General features: G+C 31.6%; 2 protein-coding genes across 3 annotated transcripts; one reads left to right on the top strand and one right to left on the bottom strand.

The window, feature by feature from the left end:
• The first annotated feature begins 11291 nt into the window (after positions 1-11291).
• On the top strand, positions 11292-16520 carry LOC133317093 (protein EARLY FLOWERING 3-like). 2 transcript variants are annotated; one of them, XM_061518912.1, is made up of 5 exons: positions 11344-11407; positions 11512-12209; positions 12446-13296; positions 14996-15047; positions 15170-16520. In XM_061518912.1, exons 2-5 carry the CDS (start codon positions 11994-11996, stop codon positions 16187-16189), a joined length of 2139 nt encoding a protein of 712 aa, XP_061374896.1. In that variant the 5' UTR covers positions 11344-11407; positions 11512-11993; the 3' UTR covers positions 16190-16520. The 2 variants fall into 2 exon arrangements, with proteins under 2 accessions (XP_061374895.1, XP_061374896.1); XM_061518911.1 differs by having other exon boundaries at positions 11292-12209.
• Positions 16521-17147: 627 nt separating this feature from the next.
• On the bottom strand, positions 17148-21069 carry LOC133317094 (protein neprosin-like). Its single transcript, XM_061518913.1, has 7 exons — positions 20935-21069; positions 19680-19766; positions 18714-18977; positions 18436-18597; positions 18222-18275; positions 17937-18083; positions 17148-17531 (listed from the first exon to the last, which is right to left on the bottom strand). Exons 1-7 carry the CDS (start codon positions 21067-21069, stop codon positions 17148-17150), a joined length of 1233 nt encoding a protein of 410 aa, XP_061374897.1.
• Positions 21070-21435: the final 366 nt, after the last annotated feature.

A 21435-nucleotide genomic window follows, 5' to 3' on the forward strand; every position in this document is an offset into this window, starting at 1 on the left:
AAACGAGACAAAGTGGACGCTGGTTTCTCAATTCCATCGTAGTCCACAACAACATTTATGAATTTTTAGGAAAAGTAACTCGAGTACATGGATATTATCCATCACCATTCACAATCCTAACTGGAAAGGTTTCTTCACAAAGCAAGTGCGAATTCTAGGACTGTTTGGTGGTTAAAACTTAATCTCTGTTTGGTTATGTAGATATCCGTTATTGATTGCTTAAATTGGATAAGAATGTGATTTGGGTCCCAAAGCAAAATAATGTTAGGTATTGTTATATGAAAATAGTTACGTTTATAATTTTTTTTTTTTACATAATTCTTACAACTTCAATTATATATTTTGGATAATACAAATATTTGAAAATGTATTTTTCAGAATACATATTTGAGATTGTAAAAATTGTAAAAAAAAAAAGTTGAAAACGTAACATGCTCTTTATTATATAATCATTTTTTCATCATTACTATATTTTTAATGCAGTTGTACCTGTGATTTAAAGTTAAGAATATTAATTAAATTGAAATAATTCCGTATCAATTGATCTAAATACGTTTCATTGGTCTGGGAATAGTTATATTATGTATTGCTTCGCTTTATATACTTTTAGAAAGACTTGCGCATACCTAAATCAATCAATAAATGTAAAAAAAAAATCAATCAATAAATGATATATAATCAATTTTAATATAAAATAATTATACATTACAAAAAAAATTAATATCAAATTACGATATATCATTTGTTAGTTAATTTAGTTAACACAGCTTAAATAAATAATGTCTATTAATTCTCATATTTTTTAAGGTATGAAATCAAAATAAGAATTTTGAATACTCTTTACCGATCATTAAAGAGGCTACAATACTACTCTTGATAAAGATCAATGCATTGTCTTTTATTCCATAATATTGGGAGATGAGTTTATCATTGAAGGGTTACAGCCAAAAATATTTTCTCTGGTTTTCTTAGTGTGGCCTTTTTATGCTCCAAGTCATGTCCAAGCATCAACGCTATGCTTGTGCCGATGCATTTTTATTTTGTACGTACTGGGCTGCTTATATTGGTGGCATGGGTTGTAAAAATGTATGAAGCTGAGTCTGATTGGAGTCACTTGGCGTGGGAGACATAAGCAAAAGCAGAGAATAATTAATGGAAGGGGTTTGAGAAAATATTATTTGAGGTGAGTTTTATTGCAAAATGCTTCAAAGTAGATGGGTAAATGAGTCAGCGAAGTCAGGCTTTAGCCTGGACTATGGCTATATAAATTATTTCATACCTGATTTGATCTGTTAACTTGATACAAGTCAAATTATAAATTTGATTTGATTTATTTTTAAAAAATATAAAGTTTGATCTGATTTATCAAGTCTTCAAAAATAATATATTGCACTACTTAAATTATAGGTTGTAATTATTTTGTACAATAATTAAACATAACCCAAAATATTGAGAATTTAACTATGTTATTTCAATCGAACTATATTGATTTTAATTATAAAATTAAATTTCAATTTAATTTAAAATAAATTAAAAATTTATACGCACAAGCACATATGCATAGACACACATATGCTGGTGAATCTCTCTGTGTGCGCGTATAAAAAATGAGCATAAAAGTATTTATTGTTTTTTTCTATACATACAAAATAATTATTTTAACGCTAAATAACCATAATATTTAAACATAAAAAAGTAACTATAAAACAAGTGAAAGCCAATCAAATTAGACTAATAAAAAGAATTTTCCAACAAAAAAATAATTAAAAAAATAAAGAGAAACAAATAAAAAAATCACACACATAAACACATGGTCAACAAACAAAAACAAGATACATAGAATACAGCACCTATGAGTCAAATAATATATTATTTTTTAATGGAAACTTTGAAATGAGACAATTTTGTCTATAAGACAAAAAGAGCAAAAAATACAAAAAATAAGGACTTACTATCAGTTGCAAAAGTCTTTAAAGTCGATAGAGAGCGATTGATGATTTGGAAAGATGAAAAGTTGAGAACGGGACAAAAGAGTAGCGAAATTTGACGAATGAGAGAAGAGTAATAGCACGAAGAACTTTGCGGTTAAAAAAATGTGTTTGCCAAGTAATAAAAAAGAAAAGATTGTGAAAAATTAGAAAAGTCATAAGATTTTTTTTATTAAAAAGTATATTATTTTATAGAAAAATAACAAAATATTATTTTATCAAAAATAATAAGATATTATTTTATTAAAGAAATAAAATATTATATATTAAAAAATACGAGACATGCTTGGAGACTTAGAGGCCAGACATGCTAAAATAGGCTTAACTTCTAAACAATATTTTTAATAAGCTCAAGGCTATACTATTATAAAATTGGTCATGTCCAGTCAAGTCAGGCTAGGTCAAATCATAAGCCTTTGACAAACCATCTGACCTATTTACATTCCTAAAATCATTAAATAACATAAAAATATGAAATAATTCAAATTTAAAAAATGCTTGTTAACAAACCATCTCGCACAAAAGACTAAAACCTTTCGTCTAACTTTATTTTTCCCACTTTTAGCACCACGCACCCATTGGCCGTTGCGGGGCGGGGGAGGGCATACGTATAAATCAAGTTATGTATGGTGAAACTTACGACGTGTTTGGTATAGGTTTTATTTTGAATTTGATAGGGAAGTGAAAGTGGGTATTGAGAAATACCATGTTTGGTACAAGTTTGCAAAAAAAAATTCTAAGAGATTAGGAAACATAGAAAACTCTTTTTGTGTTGATTTTTACTATTCCAAAAAACCATTTGAGGTATAGTATTTTGGGATAGATGGAGAAGTGGAAAAATGAGGAAAAAGTTATGGACCAAATTGACCCTCATAGTGAGTGACTTCACTTCCACAAAAAATTTATAATGGGGGTATTTTCATCAATTTAACCTATTTTTCCATCATTATTTTACATTCAACTAAACATATACTTTGCAAATTTAAATAAATTTTTTCACTAATATTTTGGTCAACCCAACAACTTTTTTTAAATTTTTCTATCAAACTTACTTTCTTACCATTTCTCCAGTAATTGTATTTTCCTAGTAAAAAAAAATTTCTCCTCTACCAAACGCCCCTTAGGGAGTAAATCCATGTTCATTCATCTGTTCCTAAGTCCCCGTGTGATAGATAATGTTGATGTAGAGAACTTCGAGTCTTCCAAAGTTCGTATGCTAAAAGGAAGTAAAAGATGTCTTCTCACGTAGGGGTGTTTGCAGTTTGGATTGGATCGGTTTTGAAAGTAAAAATCATCTGATCCAATCTCTTCGGTTTGATCATGTAATCATCCATTCAGTTTGGATTTTTTTAAAATCTGTTCCGATCCAATCCAAGTTTTTTCGGTTTGGATTAGATCGGTTTTCGGTTTTTTGAAAATCTTAAAATTTGTTTCATGATTATCGTGCAAATAACATCTTTTTTTGATGAGATGTGACTAAGTTTTTTCTTAGGTTTAGTTGATGGGTTAATGGATAGATCTTAGATTTAAAAAAATTTGGGCTATGATTGGGGAAAGACCCAAGTAAGTAGAGGAAAATTAATATATTGGATCGGTTTGGATTGGATCAGTTTTCATCAATCAATCTGAAAACCGATCCAATCCAATTAAAATTTGTGATTTTTTGTTTATTTTCAATTTTTCGATTTTCGGTTTTTCGGTTCGGTTACCGCGGTTTGGATCGATTGATGAACACCCATATTCTCACATGTAAATGGATCCATTCACGCGTGAATACGGCCGATTAGCATATAGGTGACAAAACGGGTCAGCCCGCCCCGCCCTACCGCTAACCCTTCACCTGCGGGCCAACCTACCCCGACCCACCACCAACTTGTTTTGACCCACAACTAAGCAGGGCGGGTTGAGGTGGGTTGGTGGGTTGAAATGTACAACCCGTCCCACCCCGTTTTGGCGGGTTGACCCATCAAATTCAACTCATATGGTCACCTCTAGATTAGCATGCCAAGGAGTCACTATAACATCATTTTTTGATTTTTTTTAATAAAATTAGATAAAAAAAACTCCGTAAGTCATAATAAATGAAATGATTTTTTTGTTGATGAAGTTTGTTTAAGATTTTGTCTGAGGGATATGTTATTTTTACAAATTCAAAGTAAACTCTTATAAACTACAATATGTACTATAGGTAGTATATATTACTATGTGCTTAAGTAATATGTACTACGCATAGTACATTGTATAATTGTAAGAATTTGTAAATTTTGAGTTTGTAAATATGACCATTCTTTTTATTTAATAAAAAAAGGAAAAAATAAGTATTTAATCTTATTTTAGATAACTTTGTCTAATGTTCATCGAAACAACGTCGTTTTGGGGTTGAAAAATTAAAAAATTAGAATGATAAAGACTATTATAACCCTGAAATAAATTAAAATTATAAATACACAATGATTTTTATCTCAAATAATGTCATTTCGGTGAACATTAAACAAAATTGTCTAAAGTAGATTTATAAAAAATGAACCCTAAGAAAAAAGTACCAAAAAATGTTAAAAAAGGTGTTGGTAACAATTTTTTTCTGCTTTAGTTTTTTGATAGTTTCTACAGCTTGTTTAGTAAAGGCCCAGTATTGGGATTACTGCAACAAGCCCTAGATATAAGCCATTTCCCTTTTGGTTTGTTTAAATGAAGACTGAAAAACGTTTGATGGCCCATTCACTACATTCCTCGCGTTCAGTAAAACTCCAGACTATAAATAAGACATTGGAATAAGAAGTACGGAATTATAAAATGAAATAAGATATTAAAAAATAAAATACCATTCTATATTATAATAAAATTAGATATTAAATATTTCTCACAATATTATTGATGAAATAATTATCAAAGAAAAAATTTCTTACTTTTTAATAAATTTAATAATCGATGGTTGTTTTACCTAATAATACTTGTTTTTGTACCAAAATAAAAAATAAAAAAATAAAAATACTTGTTTTCATCTTAGATCATGAGATAATAAAAAGTACAATAAAAAATATAGTTGTTATTATTTGAATTTAATATATTAAATAATAGACTGTCATTAGTTGCAATTTATTGTATGCAAAATCCACTTATAACATATTTAATTTTGTTTATGTAATTTTAAATTAATCTAAAATAATTCTTTGTTACTATTTTAATATGTCATGTACAAAATACATATATAAATGTGATGATCTTATTCCATTTTATATTAATTATATGATACTCTTTTTTCAATTAATTACCATTTATCATTATTAAACGTTAAATATGTGCATTATTTATCAGGTTGCCTAAAATTATTGAGAAAGGATATAAAATTAAGGGATAAGTCATTTTGCATACTCTTATTTTGTCTATTTTTGCCTACCCCTTTCAATATCGTTCGATTACCATCTCATCCAACGGTCAATATTTGTGATATAAAATAAACCTTTTTTTTTCTTTTTTTCTCTCACTTCCTCCCACTTTTTTTTTTCTCCTCCTCTTTCTCTCTTCTTTTGCGACCAACAATTCGACCATTGTAAATAATCCACTGAAAATAACGAGAAAATCAAACGAAAAACACATTCGACCATCAATTAAAAATAATCCATATAATTCTATTTCATCCAGATCTAATAGTCCAACGCAAGTCTCCTTTTTTCCTCGGAACCATTGTAAAATATATCGTTCGATTGAAAAATGCAAGATTAAGTTGTCCAAAAAAAAGAATGCAAGATTAATCGTTCGATTATTTTCTGTATTTTCTCTTCAAATACAGATAATAATAAGTTTGAGGTTTCTTATTAAAAACACATACTCATTTATCAATATATCGTTATTGATTTCAATAGCATGCTCGATTCTTATTAGCATGAGGAGACAATGAAATTCTTAAGAAGTTATTCAAACATATTGTATCTATAGTCTCTCATTGGTTTTAACAGGAGCATTATCAAGGTCCTCAATTTCCTTCCGTCTCTTTACCATACTCCATTTCTTGCTATTGAAATCTAGTTTGTCAAAGTCATATGCAATTTCCATGTAACCATACAGAATATTCTCCACTTCATCTCCCTGATCGTATGTGATTGAAGATATTCTGTTTAAAGATAGGCAAAATAAGTGAGGTTTTTAATTGATGGTAGTATGTGTTTTTTTTTTGAATTTTATAGTTATTTTCGTTCTTGGTCGCAGAGGAAGAGAGAAAGGGTGTGAGAAGAAGTGAGGAGAATTGAGAAAGAAAGAAAAAAAATGTTTATTTTATATCACAAATATTAACCGTTGGATGAGATTGTAATCGAACGATATTAAAAGGAGTAGACAAAATAAGAGTAGTCAGAATAATCTATCTCTAACGTTAAAACTTTTTGATTCGCAGCGTGAACGACCATACAGCATTATGTTATTCTAATTTCCTTTTATAATTAATCATAAGTGCTCGCTCAAACATACTAACAACTTGATACCGTCCCTCTGCATTGGAGTATAAATAAATATAACATCAACATAAAAAACAAAATATTAAATAAGATTGGTGAGTGTGTTTTATTTGTCTAACACAATCATAATTAAATTAAATAGACAGTTGAGACTTGAGAGAAGTTGTCAATTTCTGACAATGAAATTGAATATTCGAAATTTCTTACTTAAAACATGGTCAACCTACTCAATACCCCTGATGCTCTCCTACTTATCATGCTCACAACCCAAAGCCATGCTTTTTGAAGAGAATCCTCTTATATCTCATCTGAATATAATTATGCTAAAAAATTTAATCATTCATTAATAAATTAATAGTTAGTAATTAAATTAACCATTTTTCATTTTCATTTATTTTACTTTTCCTTTTTCATTTTATGAGTTTTATCATTAAATTGTAACTATTAATATGCTAATGAATAAATAAAACTTATCAATAATATGACCATGTAAAAATGAGCAATTAGAGGATTAAACATAGGCAAAGTATTAGAGTTTATTTAGGAGCGTTATTCTTACAACTTAAAAATGTTACAATCATCAACAAAACCCAACACAATTGGTAGATAGCTAGGTTCTTTAAACATGTTGACAGGGTGTCGGTCCCTGACCGTATGTATGACAAATGCTTTGTTGGGAGAGGTTTATCCACTAAATGTGATTTTCTGCCTCGAAAAAAATTAGTTTTCAGCTTTAGGCTGAAGGATATCTTGAAAAAAAAATATTTACAATCTTTTTTTTTGGAGTTACCCAACCTTAATTACCTCTTTGAGGCGAGTTGGCTCCTTCCGGTATCCCCACGAGTTTCGACTCTTTGAGCCGGCTATGAGACTAATCCGGAGTGCGGGGGAGCAGTGATGGCTAAAGGTTCAGCCCCCTCCCCAAGAATGCATTCAGCACGAATCGAACACATGTCCCAAAAATTTTACAATCTTTTACAACTTATATTTTTATTGTTGATTTCCGTCAATCCAATGATTATTATTTATTAAAAATTAATAATTAATTAATAAATATGATCCAATAAATCTTAACTATTAGATTGACAATAATCAACGATAAAAAAATAAATTGTAAAACTTTTAAATTATAAGAATAACATTTCTCTCGAGTTTTTTTTCCCTTGTATAACACGGTAGCACAGATGTTTTATTCCCATTGACTGGGTGTAGGTGTGACGAGAGCAATCAAAATATTTTCCCGAAGTAGCTAACTACTATACAATGTTTCTTTTATAATTTCCAAATATATATTATATATGAATTTAATGTTTTTTAATGAATGGAGATAAAATTATTTCTAATGAACTAACACTATATTATTTTGGGGTTAATTTTTTTAAAATTTTAATTTATTATAAGGTTATATTAATTTTTATTATTTTAATTTTCAGTATTTATCTATGCTGACTAAAAATACTGAAAAATAAGGAGCAGAATTGAAACCTAAACATAAGTAGCTAGGGGTCTGCTTGATTCTTGTTCTTAAAAACAGTTTTTAAGTTTTTAAAACAAAAAAATAAAAAAATCTGTTTGGGAATAATTGTTTTGCAAAATACTTTCCAAAACAACGACTCTTTTTTTATTTTTAAAACTAGAAAACCAAAACAACTTGAGGATGTTCTCCGATGCTGTTTGAGATTTTTTTTTAGGCGGTGGCAAAATCGTAATTATCAGCATTCATTAATGGCAGTTTCGTAAATATTAGATGACATTTTTGTAATTCTAAAATTTTATTAATGACAGTTTCGTAAATATTAGATGGCATTTTTGTAATTCTAAAATTTCATTAATGACATTTTTGTAAATAATTACAACTTCTTTATAATTACACTCAAACAAGTTCTTTTGTTTTTCACTCTCAAAATCAACTTTTAAAATTCATGTTTAAAACAATTTTTGAAAACAAAAAAACTAAAACACTTTCAAACACACCCTAAGTTTCCGTATTTATCTATGCTGAATAAACCAACATTGTCTTGTTGGTCATACATCAGCCTTCTTCAATCATAACACACTATCATATGAAATATAATAATATAGCTGCCTTGGGAATCATCAATATTTGTTAACTAGTACTGTCTGTCTCGTCCGTTTGTCATTGATAACTTAGTTGTGCTTATCCATATGTCTAATTTTTTAATAGAAGTATTGCTAATAAAAATTAATTTATTAACATTTTTTACCGATGAAGTATCGATATTTCAAAAAATTTGATGTATCGTGTTCAATACTTTTCAACACTCTCCGATACTCTGATATTCTCCGAAACTCCAACATGCATTTCAGAGATTCAAAAAGGAATTCAAATGTTGCATTGCGTTACATTTTTAGTACTACCTATTAGATTTGTTGGATTACGATTACCATTTTATTGAGTTTAATATAAATATTTAGGGTATCTTATATTTTTTTGCAAAATTAATTGGTATTATGAGTCTAACTTCATTTTTTTATTAAATTATTGAATATTAAATATAATATACACTACATAAATTAAAAATGTTATTTAATATCAAAACGTGTCTTAGTATGTCAAAATCTAACATTTTTTAGAATTAACGTGTTAGAGTGTTGTGTCGTGTCATATCTCGTGTCTCGTATCGATGTCGGTGCAACATAGTTTCCCACCCCAAACAAAACAACAATTTATTTCCAACTATAATGCACCATTAATTTTTATTTTTGCATAAATATTCTAGGTGTTACCACCAAGTTGTTATACATTGTGATTGTGTATACACTGATTTTTTTTTAAAAAAAACACAGTCATACAAATTTTTGGTCCGTTATAGCTGCAATTGATGAGATTTATGGCAGAAATTTGATTTTATCGGTCCTTCATTCTCATTTTGCGTTTTCAATTTCTCTTTCATGAAAGATTTTTTAATCTTATTGCAGTATTTAAAACATTTTGCAATTATAACATGAGAAAAGTGTTTGTCATTTTTTTTATAGTCAAATGTTTATCATTTTAATTAACACAGTTTTGTGTTATTTTAATAAAATTGAATTGTTTTGTATATTTTTACATTATTTTTTCTTCGTTTTATTTTTAATTTTATAAAATAAATATACAAAAGCTATAATTTCATTAAAAATAATAGAAACTTGTGTCATTTTTCTACTGATAAAAGGAATTTGAATATCCTATTATGACCAATCGTAGTTAATGATTTGAAATCCGAAACTTACAATAAATTAAAATTATTAACAAAGAGTTTTTAAGTTCAGATCCCCAAAGCTTTCAGGTACATTCTCAGTACATAAGAATTAAATAAAGCTAAATAAAAATCCAGTAGAAGACCCCAGTAAAAGGCTTGGAAAGAATGAATATTATCATGATAGTATACAATCATTTAAACATATCAATTATGATTTTTATTTTTTTTATACATGATTTGTAATGATTTTTTAAACCACTAAATTGATTTTAATGTGAATTAAGTCGTTTAATACTTTGAATATAAAAAATACATATGAAATAGAACGTTACGAACAATATTTTTTTAAAATCATGGTGCATGTGTTGTGTCTTTTAATTTACTTAGCCTTTGTTTGTAAGCATTCACATCGAATTATCTTTATATAAGTTTCGTTGTTTTGATGCGCACTGGCCACCACTGCCTTCTTTTGCTTCCTTTTGGTACGGAACAGATAACATGGTGACCAAAGCGGATTTCATCGAATCTGCTTTATTTGGTGCTTTTCACAGTCCGTCAATTTAAGATCCCCCACGGAGCTAAAAGGGCACCACTGAGAATGACATTCAATGATCGTCGCTCAACACGTGGATTTTCAAAATGCTCCACTGATATTTTTTAAGAAAAACAAAACCTTTTACTGTGTTAGTTAATTCTAATAACTAAACAAATAATAATGTAAATTAAACTGAACAGTTTTTTTTATTATAATTATAATTTTATAAATACTGCATAAATCATTTTGTTTATAAATGACAATTATCTAGCATCCTATTGTCTCTCCAATTTCTGTTTGATTTCAGAGAGCATTTCACTCTAGGAAAATTTTCAGGGACAACTAGCAAAGTTATTAGTTATTCTTTTCTTACTTAATAGTTATAATTCAATTGATAACACAAGCTGAACAATTGAGAAGAGAATATGAGTTCGGTTCCATCAAATAATCCCAACTCAAAATTAATCTCATATTCTCTTCAAAGAAAAGCTTATGTGAAAAATAGAAAATTAATTTATCTCAAAGAGATAATTAAGGTCAGTATTTAAAAGAATATTTTTTTATAATTTCATTTATTGAAAAATAAAAATAAACAGTATTTAAATAAACTTTTATATAAATAATTTTTAATATATTATAATAACACAATTAAAATGTTTTTATTTATTATTCGGCGTTTATGCACGAGGGGGAAGATATTTTGACCTCAATCAAAAAAATCACAACTAAAAAATATTGATTAGACATTGAAAATGAAATTAGTATTGTTTAGATGCTAAATTGCACGAGGGGGAAGATTTTTTTTTTCTGGGATACCAAAAAAAAAAGATTTTTTTTTTCTCAATCCTTAGGCATGCGGAAATTAGCTGTTGAACAATATTTTATATTACAAGAGAGAGAAAAAAAATATAAAAGTGAAAAAAAAGTGTAATATTATAAAGTAAGTACCATCTAACCCGTAAATATAGTATAATTATCCAAAAGGAAAAGGGAAAAGAGTATATTAGGACAAGAAAATCCAATTAAAATATTCAGTGCAAGTAAGGAGTTCCTAGTTCTATCCAAAAGGGCCCGCAAATGTTATCAAAAAAAAAAAAAAAAAAAAGGGCCCGCAAAGCTTGCACTTTTCTCTTTTCCTGGTGTGCAAGACCATGATCCTCTCTTCTCTGAGCAATCCGTAAACACAACATAGCCTTTCTATCTCTCTTTTCTTCTAATCTCTTCTCCTATGTATGCTTTTTCCTCCTCGAATTTGTTCCCTCCGAACATCACATCTTTTTGCTCCGAAATTCTCGTGATTTCCTGCTAATTTCCGCCGTTGGTTTTTTTCACAGAAAGTACTTGTGTTCTGACCCGCTTCTCTTCCGCTTCTGCACGACTCCCACCATTTCCTTCGCGGAAATCCACTACTCAGAATCACAAGCTCTCTTTGGATTTCGGTAATCTCAGTGAATTTTTGTTGACTTCTACTCTTACCCCCTCTCTTCTCTGCCTCGGGGTTTTGATCATTGTTTTGAGTAATTGCAAGCTTTAAGCAAGATCGAGTGTGTATTCATAGTTCTGCCTGGTACCCAGTTGGGAAAAGTTGAGATTTGGTATCTTATCGAGAAAGTGGGTAGATTCATTACTTATATTGTGTCTCTGCGCCGCAATCGCTTACTTAGTTGGAGCTTCACGATTAAGAGTTGATTGTGTTGTCTAAGTGAGATTGATTTGAGTTTGTGGATTAGAGGATTATGCCTTGGCTACGTGTTTGCAATTTAACATAAAAAATGAGTGGGAGGAGGCTGTTGTTATATTATTAGGAAGAGTAAGCATGAAGAGAGGGAAGGATGATGAGAAGATGATTGGGCCAATGTTCCCTAGACTCCATGTCAATGATACGGAGAAGGGAGGGCCAAGAGCACCACCTAGGAATAAGATGGCCCTCTATGAGCAGTTTAGTATTCCCTCTCAAAGGTTCAACCAGACCGTTCTGCCACTCAACCCAGATAATTCTACTAATACAGCTCCCCCAGCATCCTTAAGCCAGGTAATTTTTGGATTCTGTGACTGTGGCTTTACTTAAAATCTTAATTATCGTTATTAGTTATTTGTTTAGTTCTTTTCAGCATAAGAATAGTTTAATCCAACAATCAATCACTGATTCCTAACTTCTTATGTTCTAAGCAATATTTTGTATATTTATAGTTTTACGTGCTTGTGTGTGTATATAAGTTATGAGATAGTTATTTTCCTTTCTGAATGTCTGGATTACAATATTTGCAGGGGACTGTCCCTGAGAGAAATTGTGTCTTCCCTGTTCATTTACCTCCACAAACACCTATTCATCCGGGTGAAAAATATATTTCTCGCCAATCAGATGGGGAAAATCTGAATGCTTCCTTGGTACAACCTGAACAGAGAAAGAAGGTAGATGAAGATGACTTTAGGGTTCCTGTATACATTCATTCAAGGATTGATCAATCTAATGATGAAAGTCTTGAGAGTTTCAATGGGAAAAAAATTACTGCTACAGGCTCTAGGTACTTTGGTTGTTCAGTAGCTGGGCAAAATGATTCTGGAAGGGACCCAAAACAATTTGGCTCCCCACTTGTTAATATGAGAAAAGATGTGAGAAGTGAGACTGATGGTCTTCCACAAGTAAGTCTAAGTAAGGAGCAGTTATTAATGCCTGAAAGAAACATGACAACTGGAGAAAAAATTAACACCTTAGTAAAGCAAGCTAAGGTGACTCGAAATCAAGAGTTTCAAGAATTTCCTGTGTCAAAAATTAGCAGATTACGTCAAGGTGATGCCTGCTTACAGAGGGACTGTAGAGCTGGGTCACAACTTAATGACATTGGACATGGTAATGGTGTTGTTGAGTCTCCAAAGGAGACAGACAAGGGGAATGCCCCTATAGCAAATCAAACCAGTCCAGCTGAGGCTATCAATGACACTGAATATCACAATACCAGGACTGGCAGTCCAATACAGCGAGGAAAGTTAAACAAAAGTGACAATGTTTCCAAGATCTCCTGGGTAGAAAATTTGTCAACCCTGAAAATTTCTCCCGATGATGTTGTTGAGGTAATAGGTCAAAAACATTTCTGGAAAGCTAGAAGAGCAATTGCCAAGTAAGTTGTGTTTCTTGTCAATAGCATTGGTTCCTGTGGTGGTCTTAAATGTGAAGTATTTCCTTGTGAAACCTTTTTCTGATATATAAATAGTGAACTTTTAAAATTGCTAAGACCTGACGGTATCTTAATTGTTGAGTTTTGTAGATGTTATGATTTTGTCATGAAGAAAAATCCTCATTTTGTTTTTCATGGACATGCATAAAGATATAGAATATAAAACCCAGAGCGGGTGGGAGTTTGATATACTCGTGATTTGATTATCTTTATTTTTGTGGAATGATGGGATTCCCCGTTGCCTTCTTTCTTATTTTTGCCTGCATGTTTGATTAGCTTGGGGTCTGGTTAGCAAACATGTAATGTTGGAACAGAAAAAAATGAACTTTAGGAAACTGCTCCCTACTAATTTTTTATTTTTTCCCCCTCTCTTCTCCTTTTTCTACAAATGTAAAGTATCTTATATGCATCCTTAATTCTATACCAGGCATGTGGGCTGGATATTTACATTTCAATTAAGAGTTGTGCTTGTGGCTTTGAAGAAAATAAATTTGGTAGTCCTGGCCTGGGTCCCTTCTAAATTGGTTTTTTTTTTGTACGTTCAAAGTCCTTAATAATGTTTTAATGGTGGGTACTGGTTACAACAGGGCAGTGAGCAGCCTTAATATTATACTATGTTGGAGGGGACCCCTGTGACAGCAGATCATCTCATGATTCACTGTCTTATAGCAACTGGATTTTGGATATATTCCTGTATTGGTTTCCTCTTGCTTGGTTCTCCATGTCACGACTGGGGCACTGCGCTGAAGGACTTGAACTAAGAAGGGGACCAACTAATGCAGGATGATCCCTGGATGTATGGTAGGGACACTTGGAGAGTATGTGATGACTCCTCAATGGATGTTATGATGATAAGGGGATTCTTTCCCCTAACTTATCTAGTGTCTTGGTTTTCTGTGTTTGAGACATTTTGGGATGGGGATTTTGTTTTATGTTACACACTGTAGCTAGTTAAGGTGCCCTGCCATCTATAGCTCTGACTGATTTCATATCATATAGATATCTTTTGTATGATTTTAATCTATATATGTACTTGGCCCCAGCCCAAAAAAAGAACTTAACTATTGAACTTTTACCAATTTTTCCAGAGTGGTTGGTTCTATTGTGAATTGAATGTTCATGTTCACACAATTGGTTGTATACCCAAATGTTCCCTGATGTCCGGTCATTATTCTGAACAGGGACAATGAAATTCGCAAATATTTCTTTCGAATTATATTTTGTTTTTTTCTGTTATAAGCTATATTTTAATTGGCCTTCCGTATGAGCTTTTACTGTTTTAAGCCATGTGATAAAGCTTGTTTATTACCAAAGACCAGTCATGTTATCTTTCTGAAGCAAGTGTGGTTATCAGATTTATGTCTGGTTAATACATTCAATCCTCCAGAAAGTGTCAAGATTTCTGTGAAGATGATATCTATGAACTGTAGACTGGAAAATAATTCTGCTTAATCAGTTATCTTGTATGGTTGGAGATCCTTTGATTTTGTTCATTAGTGGTTTATATATTGGCACTTCCAACATGATCATATCTAGTTTCAAATGCTTCATTCTTCATTTTATTTCAATTGTATGTGTCTCAAGTCCTCACTGGATGAGTATTGTGCAATTTTCTTGATCCAACTCCTGTTCCTCTCTGCAGTCAACAGAGAGTGTTTGCAGTCCAAGTGTTTGAGTTGCATAGACTAATAAAGGTAAATTATCTTTGACACTGTTCAGCATCTCGTGTTTGTCCAAAATAAGAAGCATGTTAGCTTTTCTTGCACACACGCACTTGGAATCTGTTCATACAGATTAATTCTTTTTATTTAAGCAGGTCCAACAGCTGATTGCTGGATCACCGGATCTTTTGCATGAAGATGGTGCTTTTCTGGGAAAGTCCCCTCCAAAGGGATCTATTCCCAAAAAACTCTCACTGGAATATGTTGTAAAACCACGGCAACAAAATCTGAAGTGCAAAGATGATTCTGAAAAGCTGAATCATAAAATGGAATGTTCTGCGGAGAATGCCGTTGGGAAAACATCTCTTTCTTCCGTGAAAAATGGTAGCCACCTTTCAAATCACACCCATTTTGCTGGAAATCCACACCAGGCAAATATGGCTGCTGATAGTGGGATGGGTCCCTGGAGTTTCCATCAGTCACCTGGTCACCAATGGTTAATTCCTGTTATGACTCCTTCAGAAGGGCTTGTTTACAAGCCATATCCTGGGCCTGGATTTACAGGAACAATATGTGGAGGATGTGGGCCTTTTGGGCCTGCTCCATTGGGTGGTACTTTCATGAATCCTACCTATGGAATCCCAGCTTCTCATCAAGGAATTGGGGTTCCTCCAGACACTCCTCCAGGCAGTCATGCTTACTTCCCACCATATGGCATGCCAGCTATGAATGCAGCAATGTCAGAGTCAGCCGTTGAACAGGTGAACCAGTTCTCTGCACCTGGTTCTCGTGGGCAAAATGATTATTTATCTGGAGGGGAAGCCAATCCTAGAACAAAAAAACAAAGATCATGTAATTTGCCGCTTCAGAGAAAAGAAGCAATACCACATGTGAAGTATCAGACATCTAAGGAGTTTGAGTTACAGGGGAGTACGGCAAGTAGTCCTAGTGAAATGGCACAAGCAATCAACACAAGTCAAATTGCTGAAGGAAGAGATGTACTTCCATTTTTCCCTATGGTTCCAGTAGAACCAGAGGGAGTCCCTCAGTCTCTTGAAACTGGACAACAAACTCGAGTAATCAAAGTGGTGCCTCACAACCGAAGATTTGCAAATGAATCAGCAGCTAGAATTTTTCAATCGATTCAAGAAGAGAGAAAACAGTATGATGACTAGTTTAGTGCTGTTTATCGACTTGGATCATTCAAGCAGGCAAGATTTATGGCGTCTAGTTCCTGTAATTTTATGGGGTATGGCATCATGAAAAGGGCTATTGTATTTTATATTTTTAGTTTTTTGGTTTTGATCTTATTACAGCACATTGGTATGTAGATATATCTGTCATATCAATAGTGGTGAAAATGTAATATTATGGTATGTCGACAAGATAAGTAATTGTTCGTTGTGCTCTGCTTCCTTTATGCTTGGGAGGCAGTTTTTAACCCCCTATCCTATGTATTGCTTGGCTGGAAGACTAGTGATTGCCATACATATTAGGTATTATTGTAATTGATTATTTCATGTAATTGATCTGCCAGTGGAACTCGATTTGCATACAATAAATATTTAGACAGTTTTCTACATTTTCTTTTCATGGTGACCCGTGCACCCCATTTCAATGGTTGGTGACCATTCCATTTCTTGAATGCATAATTGCACATCTTGAGGATCCAGGAACAGCGCAGCCCCACTCGAGGAGCTACCTCACAGTGTATGTAATTTCACATGAATACCGCTACTTCGTTCATATTTAACTTGTGCATTATCCTCAAAAGTCAAAACTATATAGATCTCTTGAATGGTCTAACTCTTTTTATGCGTTACATGTAAGCATTTTTGTAGTTAAAACATTATTATTAATTCGCTCACTTCTAATTCAAGTGGTCTTTTGTGCCTAATGGCAGTCAATTTTTATTGAATTCAATATATAATATAATGTCACATTAATAACTAAAGATTTCTGCATGATCTATGTATATTCACGAACATTCATAATTTGCAGGTTAGACATTTGGTTACAAATAGAGAAACTGATGTCCAAAATTTTCGGATCAAGACCATTTATGCATTTTGATTATTTGCCATTCACATTTCAACGAAACAATCACTTAAGTATGTAGTGTATAACAGAGATTCAAGGACAATTGGGAGGTCTTTGTCCGGGCCCTCCAAAATAGAAGACAGGCTCCGCTCCATTTTTCATGACATTCAAGGCCTTGTAACAGTTGGGTTCTTCCGCCGATGCATTTACATTTTGAGGGTACTTGAGAGCAAGCGAATTATCCTTAATCCTCAGATTGCGCATGAAGCATGAATGCCCAAATTGACCATCCGGGAAATTTCCACTGCCCATTGCTGTTCGCGTGTGAGGGGTGGTTTTTTTCAGATTCGAACTGAACACTTGTCCACCCCATTCAACCACTATGGCACTGGAGGTTAAAGAACTGAACAGTTCGGCAGGCCAATAACCTACAGGTTTATTGTTCCTCACTCTAAGCCACCAATTCCCTGCGTAATCCTTAACCAAACCCCACCCAAAAAAAAAAACAATCAACAAATATTATTTATTCAGTACATTAATTAACATTACCATGTAGTCATTTGCACATAATAGAAATGAGGCAGGTCGTTTGACACCTGTGTCAAATTTGAAGTTTGACACTGGAACTGAGAGCCGTTAGATAAAAAAAGATCAATGGTGTCATATGCTTACAAATCAGAGTCGTTGATCTTTTTTGATCTAACGACTCTCAGATAAGATGTCAAATTTCGAATTTACCTCGATAGAAATATATTATCTTTAAAAATTACACAGTGACTACCTAGAAGTTAGTTATGAAATGTTTTTATTTATTTTATTTTTTTGTGTTCAAGATTATTCAATAAGGTATGGATAGAATAGAAATATATACGTGATCATTACCAAGTACATCCCAACGTTGTAGTCGTACTGATTGCCAGAATCGGATGACACGGGTTTTAAGGCAGCACCAAGCGCTACTTCGGTGCCTGTTTGCACAAACCCAGAGCAAGTAAGATCAAAGCAACCTGTTGACTGGTATGAATCCGTCTGCACCCCACCCAAAAATCAAGAAAACAAAAATCAATGTTCGATTTCCGCATCTAAATTTGAGGTTACGAAAACAACTAAGATCTAAGAAGACCGACAAACAAAATGACTTTATCTCTCAATAAATAGGTACTTAACAGTCCAGTAGGCAAACAACCGAGTGGCTTTGTCACCATATAACTTAGGATTCACCTAAACCATAATAAAATTAAAGAGCATCAGCCACATGAGTTTATATAACATCACGCATTAATCATATATATGAAAAATTTGTGTCTATTTTGAAGAGAGATATACAAATTTGACACATTACCATTCACAAGATAATATAAGTCTTGGCAAGTAAACTTACCACCCAGCCTGCTTCGACGCTTTCAAAATCAATACCATTTCTGGCCTTAAGCCAGATTTGAGCAGTGGTGAAATCATCTGGCAGGTCAATGTTTGGATTCCAAACGTTAATATCTGCTTCTGCACCCATAAAATTTTGTCCCATTGCTTCAAGATATGCTGCCTGCATGATCACGCCACGGTACCATTTATACTCTAATAAATTAGCTTGACAAAAAACAAAATGATCATATATATATGTGTGTGCATGGAAATGTATATATTAGTTGTGATATCTACCGAGCGATCTTCCGGAACAACTCCATTGGTGACATTGAGGTTGGGAAAATGAAGGTTGTAGGCGTTTGTTGTCTTTGTTGAATTCTTAAAAATTGCTGGGGGTTTCATCCCGAAACGGTTGGAAGAAGCGATTCTGAGTAAGTCCTCCTTCATAATTCTGCGGATAGGGATGGTTCCTTCTGGACAACTTTCGCTTCTCTGCCATATTTGAAAAACATCTTTTGCGCTTGCATTATGAGATTCTTGCAAAAAGTCTGGTATCATCTGTGCAGTTCATTCATAAAAAAATGCATTAGCCTTAGTTTGACTAGGACGAGAGGAAACCAAATAATATTAATTAGGGCCCGTTTGGATGGACTTTTTTCTCTCTAGAAGTTGCTTTTTTTTGTGTGAAAAAAAGCACTTTTCATTTTTAGTTCGTTTGGAGGTCTGTTTTTAAAAAAAGCAGAAGTCACAAAAAAAGTCAAAAATTTACTTTTTTCTAAAGCTAAATATTTTAACTTCTAAAAAAAGCAGAAGTCAAAAGCCAAATGTTTTTTTCAAAATCTAAATATTTTTATAAAAGTATAAATAGCTTTAACTTTTGTAAAAAAAACTTCTAAAATAAGGAAGATATAAAAGTTACTTTTTTTTAAAGTGCAAACAAACAGGCTCTTGGTTGGATTCTACGTGGTGGCAGAATAATAATGATTAATGAATAAAATGGTGACGGATTTAAGGTTGGGTTAAATATTACTAATTAGCTTGTTTGGAATATTAAGGTGAAATTAAATATTATTAGGATATTAACATAATTAATGTGTCTGGTTCATTTTAAATTTCTAGTTTTTTAGTTCGAGATTAAAATAAAATTACAAGCCCTTTTAAAATATAAATTTAATTTCTACAATATTATTCAATTTCTCACCAAAAAGTTCCACCTTGGCCGAAGACACCCTAGAATCCACGTAATAATGAATAATGTACCTGAATTTTGTGGTTTTGTAAGGCAGGATGGTCAAAAGCAGGTTGTTTGTAGACGTCGACGCAGTCAATAATATCCCCATCTTCACTCTGCAGAAAAACAATAGTAAATTTTATATTCAAATACAAAAATGTGTGTTATTTTAAATGTCATTTTAAATGACACACCTTACTTTCTTTTACTCTTATAAAGAGGTGAGACTCACATCTTTAAAACTTTTTTCCCTCACTCTCTCCCATGATTTATCTCTTTCTCTCACTTAAAATGACACAACTTTGTATCCATTAAAATGATACACACTGTTATCAAAAAAAAAAAAAAAATGATACACACTTTTTCTATAAATGTAAATCCTTCTGATCAAATTTTTAATATTTTTTAGTCAATATCATTTTTGTTTCTAATTCAAAATATTTGTGTTTCATTTATTACTTTTTATTTTAATATCACGAGAATTATTAAAAGACTTTCTAAGAAAATATAGAAAAACTTCATCTAATAATGTATAAAAATTTGTCAGATAAGAATTTTTTATAAAAATTAGAAACATTGAGTCAAATTTAAATGATTAATTCCTAAGCCTAATAATATGCTCAATCTTATTTTATATATGAATTATCTAATGAGTCCTAGCTATTTTCTATCTGTATAAGTAGTACGTTCTAATTATTAACTAATTAATTCTCTAACTAATATTTGTACACTGCATTTGATGCAAGTTGAGAATATTTATCAATAATTATTTTAAGTAATTAATTTTCTCTTTATTATTGTGATATCCTTGTAAAAATATAAAAATTGAAGGTTTAATTTATTTCTATACATAAATTGTGAAGTTATCAACACAATCATAGTTGTTGGGGGAGGAGAAGATGGCTGCATTCAAAGGGAATTTTTGTTTTTTAGGTTTTTCAATCAAAGTCATTCATTATGCACTATTGTGATTGGTTATTAATTAAAAAGATCTCAAAATATTTTTTTCTTTATTTGAAATGCAAACATCTTTTTAATATGATTCTTCTATCATTCCGTCCATTTTTTGTTGATTATTTATAAAAATAAATTAAAGTTCATTTTTCCAAAAGTCTTATTAAAAAAAATGAAAATAAACATTTTGAAACATTGATAACTCAATTCATTGATATATGATGAGTCGATCTATTCCAAATTATCAGCCATAAAAAACTAAAATATTGCAAAAAGGGAAAACCTGAAAAGATAACTGCAATCCAAAATGCGTGTAATGGAATTGCAAACCTTAATGGTTTTAAGGTAAGGCTTGTTGAGTTGCTTCAATTTGGCTTCAATTGTTATTTCCAAAGGTGATGATGCTCCTGCTCCAGCTTTTATATCTAGAATATACGAGCCAAACATGACCCAAAGCAATAACATTGCAATGCTACTTTTCTCCATCTCACTTCAATATCTTGGCTCACTTCTCTCCGAGACACATACAAAATGGAAAATTGCAACAATATATATACAAGACATTTTTCCATTATAAGAAAAACAAGATTGGCTTGAAGAAAAGTTATCAAAATTAATGGGTGTCATTAAAAATTTAAAACGTATTTATTATGATGTTTGAAACTATTTTCCCTTTTATATTTTTTTCCAGGTACATCCATTTATTTATTGTGAGATCATTACTTAGTTTGATTATAAATAAATAATCAATTTTTTATATTATGAATGCATAATTAGTAATCCATTTATGTTGATATTAAATCAAATTATTTTTTTATTGGAAGAATGAGA

The sequence above is a fragment of the Gastrolobium bilobum genome, unplaced genomic scaffold (assembly GCF_033153095.1).
Source record: "Gastrolobium bilobum isolate Gb01-03AN ecotype WA unplaced genomic scaffold, APGP_CSIRO_Gbil_v1 utg5255, whole genome shotgun sequence".
NCBI classification, from domain to species: Eukaryota; Viridiplantae; Streptophyta; class Magnoliopsida; order Fabales; family Fabaceae; genus Gastrolobium; species Gastrolobium bilobum.

Coding starts and splice junctions, on each gene's coding strand:
- LOC133317093 (XM_061518911.1), top strand. CDS start 11,994: ATGAAGAGAGGGAAGGATGATGAGAAGATGATTGGGCCAATGTTCCCT. Junction 13,297..14,995: donor GCTAGAAGAGCAATTGCCAA/GTAAGTTGTGTT, acceptor TCCTCTCTGCAG/TCAACAGAGAGTGTTTGCAG. Junction 15,048..15,169: donor AGTTGCATAGACTAATAAAG/GTAAATTATCTT, acceptor TTATTTAAGCAG/GTCCAACAGCTGATTGCTGG.
- LOC133317094 (XM_061518913.1), bottom strand. CDS start 21,069: ATGTTATTGCTTTGGGTCATGTTTGGCTCGTATATTCTAGATATAAAA. Junction 18,084..18,221: donor GGTTGTTTGCCTACTGGACT/GTTAAGTACCTA, acceptor GGTGGGGTGCAG/ACGGATTCATACCAGTCAAC. Junction 17,532..17,936: donor ACAACGTTGGGATGTACTTG/GTAATGATCACG, acceptor GGTTTGGTTAAG/GATTACGCAGGGAATTGGTG.